Source organism: Hemitrygon akajei, chromosome 11 (assembly GCF_048418815.1).
Source record: "Hemitrygon akajei chromosome 11, sHemAka1.3, whole genome shotgun sequence".
NCBI lineage: Eukaryota > Metazoa > Chordata > Chondrichthyes > Myliobatiformes > Dasyatidae > Hemitrygon > Hemitrygon akajei.
In genome coordinates this window covers 161,437,153-161,449,419 of record NC_133134.1, presented here as the reverse complement: position 1 = coordinate 161,449,419, position 12,267 = coordinate 161,437,153, and the positions used below count along the sequence as shown (strand labels likewise).

Here is a 12,267-nt window from a genome sequence, read left to right as displayed (position 1 = left end):
TCCCAAACTCCCACAAGCACCCATACCTGAGTGAAGAATCCCAGAGTAAGGGTCACTGGGAGACAGGCAGATAGTCTTCTGACCCCTGCGGCCATATCTCCTCACAGGCCGGTAAACCAATGGGACATCGGGCATCTCTGCTTCCTGTCTGTGGAAGCAAACACAATATCCATTGTAGAGTTGCACTGTACAGAAGGAGACCATTCAGCCCATTGTGTGTATGCTGATCTTTGTCACAGGGACATCAGAATTAATATCACTGGCACATGTTGTGAAGTTTGATGTTATGCAGCAGCAGGACATTGCAACACATAATATTAAAAACTGAATTATTATTGTAAATTACAGTAAGAAAGTTAAATTAAATAAGTAGAGCAAAAAGAGAAAACATAGTAGTTCATGGGTTCAATGTCCATTCAGAAATCAATGGCAGAGGGGAAAAAGCTGTTCCTGAATTGCTGAGTATGTGCCTTAACTCTGGCTGGTACAATAAAAAGACGCCATTGTCATCACCCTCCACCTGGCCCTAACCCACCTGGACAAAAAAGACTCATATGTTCGAATGCTGTTCATATACTTCAGTTCAGCATTCAACACAATCATCCCCCAGAAACTGATTGGAAAGCTGAGCCTACTGGGCCTGAACACCTCCCTCTGCAACTGGATCCTAGACTTCCTGACTGGGAGACCTCAGTCAGTCCGGATCGGGAGCAGCATCTCCAACACCATCACACTGAGCACGGGGGCCCCCCAGGGCTGTGTGCTCAGTCCACTGCTGTTCACTCTGCTGACCCACGACTGTGCTGCAACACACAGCCCAAACCATATCATCAAGTTCGCCGATGACATGACCGTGGTGGGTCTCATCAGCAAGAACGACGAGTCAGCTTACAGAGAGGAGGTGCAGCAGCTAACGGACTGGTGCAGAGCCAACAACCTGTCTCTGAATGTGAACAAAACAAAAGAGATGGTTGTTGACTTCAGGAGGGCACAGAGCGACCACTCCCCGTTGAACATCGACGGCTCCTCGGTAGAGATCGTTAAGAGCACCAAATTTCTTGGGGTTCACCTGGCAGAGAATCTCACCTGGTCCCTCAACACCAGCTCCATAGCAAAGAAAGCCCAGCAGCATCTCTACTTTCTGAGAAGGCTGAGGGAAGTCCATCTCCCCCCCACCCCCCATCTTCATCACATTCTACAGGGGTTGTATTGAGAGCATCCTGAGCAGCTGCATCAGTGCCTGGTTTGGAAATTGCGCCATCTCAGATCGCAAGACCCTGCAGTGGATAGTGAGGTCAGCTGAGAAGATCATCGGGGTCTCTCTTCCCGCCATTACGGACATTTACACTACACGCTGCATCTGCAAAGCAAACAGCATTATGAAGGACCCCACGCACCCCTCATACAAACTCTTCTCCCTCCTGCCATCTGAGAAAAGGCACTGGAGCATTCGGGCTCTCACAACCAGACTATGTAACAGTTTCTTTCCCCAAGCCATCAGACTCCTCAATACCCAGATCCTGGACTGACACCTTACTGCCCTATTGTCCTGTTTATTATTTATTGTAATGCCTGCACTGTTTTGTGCACTTTATGCAGTCCTGAGTAGGTCTGTAGTCTAGTGTAGTTTTTTTTCTGTGTTCTTTTTACGGAGTTCAGTGTAGTTTTTCTACTGTTTCATGTAGCACCATGGTCCTGAAGAATGCTGTCTCGTTCTTACTGTGTACTGTACCAGCAGTTTTGGTCAAAATGACAATAAAAAGTGACTTGACTGGGTGATGAGGATCCTCAATGATGGAGGCTGCCTTTTTGTGGCCCCCTCCTTGAAGATGTCCTGGATACTACAGGGGCTAGTGCCCATGATGGAGCTGACCGGCCTTATCATTTTCTGCAGCTCATATTGATCCTGCACAGGAGACACCCCCCTCCCCACCACCACCATACAAGACAGCAATGCAGTCAGTTTGAGTGCTCTCCAAGGTACATCTGTAGAAATTTGCGAGTGTCTTTGGTGACAAACCAAATCTCCTCAAAATCCTGATGAAATACAGCCATTGTCATGCCTTCTAGGGAGGCACTGTGTGACACTGTGACATCCAGGGAGTCAGAGTGCACAGAGCAAGGAAGCAGGCCCTCTGCCCCACTGAGTCTGGGTAGCACAGTGGTTAACGTAACACCGTTACAGTGCCAGCACCCCGGGTTCAATTCCACCGCAGTTCACAAGAAGCTTCCTCTGGGTGGTCCAGTTTCTTCCCATAGTCCAAAAACGTACCAATTAGCATGTTACGTAGTCACATGGGTATAATTAGCAATTTGGACCTGTTACTTGCTGTATCTCTATATAAAATTTTTTAAAAATTAAAGTAAAACACCTTGGAAATTCTTAAGAAACCATTTATCAAGGCAATGATAGGGAAGGGTTATTGTTTGGCTGTCTGAATTGAAATAGATGAGCGTCTTAAGTTAAACTTTGAAAAGAGTTATCTTAATGGATTCAAATCTTTGATTGGAGTATTGCCTTTAACATCTCTGGGTTGTTCCAAATATGTGATCAGGGCTGAGAATCCAAGTGTTTGTTCAGATTCCATGGGACACCAGACGAACATATTGTTCAATTCTCCCTTGTCTGTTCCAAGTCTGGTTGAACATAGCTGTTCAGTGAAACTCTCACTGGTCTCTTCAGTCACCAAATAAAGACAACTGAAGAAAGAATAAAGAAGCTGTTGCTTCTCACTTCAACGTCTTCAATCTTCTGTTGTCCAATAAAAATCTGTTATAAATTAAATTATTTTCAATTAACTTGAGAGATAATGCAAAACAGGTGATAATTATTTAATAACTCATTTAGAGACAGAGCTTTATACAGCAGTGACACAGGCTCTTCAACCAAACTAGTCTCTGCTGACCTTTGTGCACCTGCTGACAGGACTCCTACACTAGATTAGGCCCTTCATTGATCAGGGTTGACCACGGATGTTGCGTCCTAGCTAGGGTAGTACAGTGAGCTGTTGCCCGTGTAGCAAGATCCCCCTCTCGTCACAGCTGATGAATGCAAAGGAACGGCAGAGATTGATACAGTTTGACACTAGCAGTGTCACAGGAGTTGCCAGTCCACATTGAACTCAAAGTTAGACTGCATTAGGGACGCCAGCTGTGGATTTTTCCCTCCGGGTTTTCCCCCCGTAGCCTTCCCCGTGAGTGGGGAATGCAGCGGAGGTCAGAGATCAGATTTTTCCCTTCTCCGAGATCAGTTGCCAATCAAATGCCCAAAGCGACTGGCTCTGAGGCACCAGTAACCCGCCTTTACTCCTTCTCCTGTCAGCAAAAACAGTTCCGCCGGGTTTAGTAGCTAAGCCACACGTGAAGCCCAGGAGCTGGACTTGGTTGTCAGAGGCTATTTGAGTTGCACGCCATTGGGAGCGTTTAACATGTAGTGAGAGCTTATCCCCATTACCACCCCCGGCTGTAACAACCTTGAAGAATCAATCATACACTAATCTCATTTTATTCTCCCCACATTTCCATCAATGATCTCTAGATCCCCCCCACACTCATTTACACAATTGAGGCAAACTTACAGTGGCTAGGTAACCTACCAACCCACAGATCTTCGGGGTTTGCCTTTCTCCTACTCCCTTTCACAAAAGGGGATAATGACACTCATTGTATTTCTGGTATTCCCACGACCAAAGGTCTCACTTTAAGGACTCTTTATCTTGTTATTTCATGCTCTTGTTATTTATTACTATTAATTTACATTTGCATTTGCAGAGCTTGATCTAGTTTACAGTTACTGTTCTATAGATTTGCTAAGTACTGTATGCCCACAGGAAAAAAGAATCTCAGGGTTTTATGTATGTATGCACAGTCGGCCCTCCTTATCCGCGGGGGATTAGTTCCGGGACCCCCCCGCGGATACCAAAAAGCGCGGATGCTCAAGTCCGTTATTTAATCTGTCCCGGTGCGGTGGTCTTTAGGACCCAGTGGAACCCCGGACTTTATTTAACCTGTCTCAGTGCGGTGGACATTAGGACCCGGCGTCGCAGCTCTGAATCCGCAGTGTTTCTGTTCACGAAAATAATCACGATCACAATTGAAAATAAGGTGGAAGTAATAAAGCGATCGGAAAGAGGTGAAACTCCATCGGTCATTGGAAAAGCTTTAGGCTACAGTCAGTCAACGATCGGAACAATTTTAATGGAGCATGTGAAAGGCCCTGTCCCGATGAAAGCTACAAGTATTACTAAGCAACGCAGTGGTTTAATTATTGAAATACGTATGTTTCTTAAGTGTTTATATGCATAGAAAGGTAAAATATGTACTATATACTAAGAAAAGCGTTTGACTAACTGATGCTAAATAATACCGGATGTACCTGTTCCAACTTCAAATACAACTTAAAGACGGACTCAGGAATGGAACTCATTCATAACCCGGGGACTGCCTGTACTTTTGAGTCATTTCTAGGTTACTTATAATACCTAATACAATGTAAATGCTATGTAAATAGTTGTTATACTGTATTGTTTAGGGAATAATGACAAGAAAAAAGTCTGTACATGCTGAAACAAGAAGTGCTGGAGAGAGAACTTCCGGGTTTTCCCGATCCGCGGTTGGTTGAATCCACGCATGCGGAACCCGCGGATAAGGAGGGCCGACTGTACTCTGATAATAAATCTTACTTTGAAATTTGAACCATCAGGCTGGAGACTCTGATGCATACAGACAAGAACGTTCAGGATGGGAAACAGCTTCTTCCTACAGGCCATTAGATTTCTGAACTCCCTGCTGCATCACAGTCGAAATGTCAACGGTTAATCTGTTCTGTACTGGCTTACAATATTTAATTTATGGACTTTACTTTGTTTGTATATGTGTCATTCATTTGTAGATGTTATTCTTACTTTCCCAAGTTATTGTGTGTATTATGCTTTACTCCGTGGTCCAGTGAGATGTTGTCTCATGTGACAATATACACGTATATAGTTAAATGACAATAAACTTTATTTGGCTTCATTAAGTTTTCCACCAAAAAGCAAAATCAAACTCTTTCTCTTGATCCAGCAGCACTACCACCAAGAACCTAATGGTGGCAGCATTGAGCTACATGATATGCCTACAATGATTTCGAGAATACTAGTAATCTGCAATATGTTGGTGTTAATCCTAGATTACTGCTAAATTATCACTAATATGCGGGGTATTAGTACATTATTGTCACATGTACCAAGGTAGGAGGTAAAGGTTAGATTGATCTTAAAGTAGCTTAAAAGACTGGCACAACTTTATGGGCTGAAGGTCCTATACTGTGCTGTAGTTTTCTTTGTTCTATACAGTGAAAAGTCTGTCTTCAATACTGTTTTTTAGATCAGATCATTACATATTGCATTGAGCAAGAATGACTCACGCTACCAGGTTCAGGAACAGTTACCAACCCTCAGCCATCAGGCTCTTGAACCAAAGGGGATAACTTCACTCAAACTTGCCCCCATCATTGAAATACTCCCACAACCTATGGACTCACTCTCAAGGTCTCTTCATCTCATGTTCTCAATATTCATTGCTTATTTATTCCTTATTATTGTTTATTTATTTTTATATTTGCACAGTTTGTGTCTTTTGCACACTGGTTGAATGTCCAAATTGGTGCAGTCTTCCATCGATTCTGGCTTTACTGCGTATGCCCACAACAAAATGAATCTCGGGGTTGTATACGGTGACATAGATGTACTTTGAACTTTGAATAAGGTAAAACAATAACAATGCAGAATTAAGTGTAAAATCTACTGAAAGAAAAGTGCATTACAGGTAAATGATAAAGTGTAAGAGGAAGGTGGAGGCCAAGTCCGATTTCTTTATTTATCCATCCATCCATCTATCTATCTATTTATCTTTTTAGCTGTAGTGCATAATAGACCCTTCCAGCCCTTTGAGTCGTGCCCGCCCAGCAAGTCTCGATTAACTCTATGTTGAAACAAGAGATCCATTCAAGAGTCTGATAACAGTGGGTTAAAAGCTGTCCTTGAGTCTGGTGGAATGTGCTTTCCGGCTTTTTATCTTCTGCCCGATGGGAGAGGGGAGAATAGAAAATGTCTGAGGTGGGTGGGGTACTTGATTCTGCTGGCTGCTTTACTGAGGCAGTGAGAAGTACAGACAGTCCATTGAGAGGAGGCTGGTTCCAGTATGTGCTCGGCCAATGTGAATTCTTTTTTTCTTTTTGAACTCTCAACAGGACAACTAATAATCAGCAGGTTTTCTAGGTTAGAGCGAAGTCCGAGTTGGGTTATTAAGTGCTAATTGACACCACATTCAGCAGACTTGCACATAATTGGGAATGAACGAAGCAAGGTATCAGGATGATTCCCACCTGAGGATCAGGGCAGTTCAACAGGTTTAGTGCTAATTCTGAACTCGTTAGTTAGGTTAGTGCAAATACTGAGATTGTCTGCTAGTTTATTATTATGTTAGAGTAATCACTAAACAACTGTGAGATTAGAAGTAATACAGGGCTGGTTTATAAGACACACAAAGGTATTAATGTAATCATAGTATTAACGGTAAAACGCTTGGCAGTGTGGAGGATCAGAGGGGTCTTGGGGTTCAAGTCCATAGGACGCTCAAAGCAGCTGCGCAGACCCTTCATGATGTCATAAGTTTTGATGAAGGGTGTTAGTCCACATTAAGTCATGAGTCCTGCTTATGGATCCTGGCCCAAAACATCGGCTGTTTATTGAACTCCATAGACGCTGCCTGATCTGCTGAGTTCCTCCAGCATTTTGTGCATGTTGTGATGGATTTCCAGCATCTGCAGAATCTCTTGTGTTTATGACGATGTTTTATTGCTAATTATGAGCATGCTTACTGGATTACTAACATTATACGTGAGTGGAGGGATGTTTTCTGGGCAGGGAGAGGATGTTTCCTATAGTGGGGGAATCCAGGACCAGAGGACACAGCCTCAAAATACAAGGATGTTCTTTTAGAATGGTGATGAGGGGAAATTTCTTTAGCCAGAGGATAGCAAATCTATGGAATTCATTGCCACAGACAGCTGTGAAGGCCAAGTCATTGGATAAACTTAAAGTGGAGGTTGATTGGTAGGTTCTTGATTAGTAAGAGCATCAAATGTTCCAGGAAGAAGGCAGAAGAATGACGTTAAGAGGGATAATAAGTCAGCCATTTTGGAATGGTAGAACAGATTCGATGGGCTGAAAGGCCTAACTCTGCTTGTTAGGTTTTCTTGTTTATTGCTGGGTATGTGCAGGTTTGCTAGTTTATAGCTGGTCATGTGTGTTTTTTGCAAGGTTATTGCCAGTTATGTGCAGGTTTACGAGTTTCCGATGAGCCCTGACGTGGGTGGCTGATTCAGCAGCAGATGCGTAGTACGGCGGGACCCACCTCTCTCGATTTGTCTGCTCCTCGATGGTGTCCATGGCGCACTCCAGGGAGCTCTGGAGGGAATGCAGCTGTTCCAAGGTCTCTCGGAGGAGGAAGCGGGTCACGAACTGCTCCAGCATCGAGGAGCTCTGGTACTCCTGGCAAAGGAGAGAGACTCAGTCAGATACCAGAGGTTCAAAGGTCATCCTGGCAGCACAGTAGCATAACGCTATTACAATACAGGGGCAATCCAGGTTCAATTCCCTCTAATGTCTGTAGGGAGTGTATAATTGTTATTACTTTGCAACTTAATTTTAAGCCTGCTGGTATTTTATATAACTACCTATATACAAGTAACTGTTCTGTATGTTTCCTAGTGGTCACAGTATGTATATACAATTGTATTTTGGATAACTGCCTATATACCTGTATCAACACAGGTGATGCCAGCAGGCTCAATATACTGATTAGAAAGGATGACTCTGTTATAGGAGTCAAACTGGACACACTGGAGGCTGTGGTAGAACAAAGGACCCCACAGAAAATCCTGACAATTCAGGACAATGTTTCTCACCCTCTGGATGCCACCTGGGCTAAACAGAGGAGCACTTTTAGTCATAGACTAAGACAACTGCACTATTCCAAAGAGCACTACATGAGGTCATTCTTACCCTCGGCCGTTAGGCTCTGTAATGAGTCAACCTATAGCCAGGGAAGTGATGCCCCTGCCCTGCTAGACTGTTTGAGGTAATTTATTTTTATCCTTTCATACTTCTCTTCTAATATTTGTATATCTGTGCACTTATAATGTTGCTGTGATGCTGTAATTTCCTTTGGGATCAATAAAGTATCTATCTCCATACATGTATCTTCAGTATGTGTGGTAGTATGTATCTGCAATTGTTCAGTGTGTCCACTAGTGGTTACAGATCTTTGTATCATTCCAGAAGTTTCTTGGTATCACATTATTTAAGTAGGGGCAATCTGATTGGTTAACTCTTATCTACATATTTTAATGGAATGTCTGGTTGTCTGGGCTATAAGAATGGCTGATCATGTTGGCCTGCCGTCTTTTTCTTGAGTCTGTGTGGATAGGTCTCTATCAGCTGTGCACATCTGGACACTGCAATTTTTCCCCATTCTTCTTTTCAAAGCTGCTCAAACTCTGTCAGACTACATGGGGATTTTTTTCAAGTCTAGCCACACATTCTCGATTGGACTGTTTCTTATTGTCTTTGCTCGATTGGTCCGTAATAAAACAGATTGTGAAGCAACAAGTTTTGTGCCTCTTTTGTGACTTCTGAAAGAACCTTGGATCAAAGCCATTAGAATCCAATAGGAGTTTGTACTGAAAAGCAGAATGGATATCCCAAAGAGGTAAAATCCAGTGGAAAAGGGCAAATCTTGCTTTTTGTTACATTCTTCAGGTATTGCAATCATATTGCTAGGCAGTGGGTATTAAGGACCCACTCTAGATCAGAGATCTGCCCTCCCCCATCCTTCTGTATTCCATCAAGTACAGGTCCAGAAGCATCAAAATCTCACTACCTTGGTCCTCCATATCACTCCTATTAAATAATACTCAACAGGGGATGAAATATGCTCTTAATGCCAATGTTCAACCAGCGGTGAAAGGGACCTCAACTCTTTAGCCAAAAGCCTCTGGAGCCTGAGGCTGACCTAGTCTGATAGTGGCATGTTTGACAAAGCAGCACTCCTACATTACCGCAGTGGAGTGCCAGCTCCTAATTTCCCAGTCACGTATCTGGAGCTGATATGTACCCACTGTGGCCACTTTATTAGGTACACTTGTACAGCTGCTTATTAATGCAAATATCTAATCAGCCAATCATGTGGCAGCAACTCAATGAATACAAGCATGCTGATGTGGTCATGGGGTTCAGTTGTCATTCAGGCCAAAATTCAGAATAGGGAAGAAAAGTGATCTAAGTGACTCTGCCTGTGGAATGATTGTTGGTGCCAGATGGGGTGGTCTGAGTATCGTAGAAACTGCTGATGTGCTGGGATTTTCATGCACAACAGGTTCTAGAATTTACAGCGAATGCTCTGAGAAACAAAAAGCATCCAGTGATTGGCAGTTCTGTGGATGAAAACACCTTGTTAATGGGAGAGGTCAGAGGAGAATGGCCAAACTGGTTCAAGCTGACATGTAGGCGACAGTAACTCAAATAACCACACATTATGACAGTGGTGTACATAAATGAATGCACAGCATGTCAAACCTTAAAGAGGATAGGCTAAGGCAGCAGAAGACCATGAACATACACTCAGTGGCTGATTTATTTAGTATAGGAGGTACCTAATAAACTGAGTGTTTCACTGATTGACAATCCCTAAACCACAAAGCTCAGCCAATGCACACAAAATGCTGGAGGAACTCAGCACGTCAGGCAGCTTCTATGGAAGTGGATAAACAGTCAATGTTTCAGGCCAAGATCCTTTATCAGGACTAGGAAGAAAGTGGGAAGACGCCAGAATAAGAAGGAGAAGTGAAGGGAAGGAAGACAAGCTAGAAGGTGATAGATGAAGTCAGGTGGGCGGGAGAGGGGGGACAAAGTAAGAAACTGGGAGGTGATAGGTGGAAAAGGTAAAGGGCTGAAGAAGAAGGAATCTGATAGGAGAGGAGAGTGGACCATGGGAGAAAGGGAAGGAGGAGAGGAAGAATGATAGGCAGGTGAGGAGAGGAGGGAAGAGTCCAGAGTGAGGAACTGAAGAAGGGGGAAATGGGAGAGTGAAAGAGAAAAAATTACCAGAAGTTGGAGAAGTCGATGTTCATGCCATCAGGTTGGAGGCTATCCAGATGGAATACTGTATAAGGTGTTGCTCCTCCAACCTGAGTGTGGTCTCATCACGAATGAACAGAAGACTACGGACTGACGTGTCAGAGCAGGAATGGGGATAGGAGTTAAAATGGTCACTTCCAGCGCTCAATTCTGTGGCTCTTTTTAATTAGATTATTTCACAGACCAATCCATAACCTCAATAAGACAACATTGAAGCTAGACTGGCTCCAGGCTTCCTTCCAAGCACAGATGCATGAGGGGAATTGAAACAAATGAAAATAAATGTAGACAAACTAATTTAAAATTACAATGAACCATTGCTGATGATTATGGAAATGTGGCGATTTATTTCATCCAATTTAAATGTAATGCTCTCAAACTATCCTACTTACTGGCAGCACTTCATTTAAAATATTTAAGTGGTATGCCACACCTCAGAGCGCAAATTGCAAACAATTTCACATGTTAAAGAAGGGTGTAAATTTAAAACAATTACTATGTTGCTCCGAGCGAATTCAGGGAATATGGCAAGCATCTTGCTAATATAACTGGCATTACATTACAGGGACAACACACGCAAAATGCTGGAGGAACTCAGCAGGCCAGGCAGCATCTATGGGGAAAAAATACAGTCGACATTTTGCGCTGAAACCCTTCGGCAGGACAGGAGAAAAAAAGGCTGATGAGTAGATTTAAAAAGGGGGGGGAGAGCAGGGGAGAGAGAAACTTGGACGGGGAGGAGCTGGGAAGTTGATTAGTGAAAGAGGAAGAAAAACGGGGGGAGGAGCACCAGAGGGGGGCGACGGGTGGGCAAGGAGATAAGGTCAGGGAGGGAGAAAGGGATTGGGGGGGGTGTTGGGGGCATTACCAGAAGTTTGAGAAATCGATGTTCATGCCATCAAGTTGGAGGCTACCCAAACGGAATATAAGGTGTTGTTCCTCCAACCTCATCACAACAGTGGAGGAGGCCATAAATGGACATATCGGAATGGGAATGGGCCTGCTGAGTTCCTCCAGCACTTTGTGTGTGTGTGTGTTGCTCGATTTCCAGCCTCTGCAGATTTTCTCTTGTTTTACATTACCTGGAAGCCATGATAGTTCATCAGAATCACTTTATTGCCAGTATGAGAAACATACCAGAGTTAATTGTTGTTCAGTGCCGAGCATAAATCACAGGACGATACCAAAACAGACAACACAATAGCAACCGACAACTTAGAAGACAAGAGTGCAAACAGCCGTGAGCAATCAACAATTAGCAGAATGGTCACATGTGCAAATGTCAATAATTACACTTAAATAAAAGTGAATATATGAACAGACTATCAGAGCAGGAAAGACTATTTAACAGATATGGTGCAGAGTATATATATGTATCCATAAATAACACTGAGATTCATTTTCCTGGGGGCAATCTGTAGAATTGTAACTACAACAGGATCAATGAAAGACTAACCGGAGTGCAGAAGACAACAAACTGTACAGATGCAAATATAAATGAATAGCAATAAATAACAAAAGCATGAGATAGTGAGATAAAGAGACCTTAAAATGAGATCATTTGTTGTGGGAACAGTTCAGTGGATGGGCAAGTGAGTGTAATTATCCTCTTTTGGTGAGGAGCAGTAATTGTTCTTGAACCTGGTGGAGCGAGTTCCTGAGGCTTGTGTACCTTCTCCCTCTTGAGTGTAATTATCCTCTTTGGTTCAAGAGCCTGATGGTTGATGAGTAGTAACTGCTCTTGAACCTGGTGGAATGAATCCTGAGGTACCTTCTACCTAATGGCAGCAGCGAGAAAAAGCATAAGGCCTTTATGTGAGGATCTCTGATGATGGATGCTCCTTTCCTACAACAGCATTTCATGCAGATGCGTTCAATGGTTGGGATGGGTTTTCCAATGATGTACTGGGCTGAATCCACTACCCTTTGTAGGATTTTCCGTTCAAAGGTGTTGGTGGTTCCATACCAGGCCAGGCTGTGATGCAGCCCGCCAATACCTCTCTACTACACATCTATAGAAGTTGTCAAAGTTTTAGATGTCATGCCGAATCTCCTCAGAGTCCTACGGAAGTAGAGACGTTTGAGT

General features: G+C 43.4%; 1 protein-coding gene across 1 annotated transcript in view; it reads right to left on the bottom strand.

Moving 5' to 3' along the window:
• LOC140736195 (N-terminal EF-hand calcium-binding protein 1-like) overlaps nucleotides 1-12,267 on the bottom strand; it is a 161,547-nt gene that overhangs the window by 29,809 nt on the left and 119,471 nt on the right. The window contains exons 6-7 of the mRNA XM_073062099.1: nucleotides 7,399-7,535; nucleotides 27-148 (exon numbers count right to left, since the gene is read on the bottom strand). Coding sequence (XP_072918200.1) covers nucleotides 27-148; nucleotides 7,399-7,535 — 259 coding nt within the window. The remainder of the gene's footprint in view (nucleotides 1-26; nucleotides 149-7,398; nucleotides 7,536-12,267) is intronic.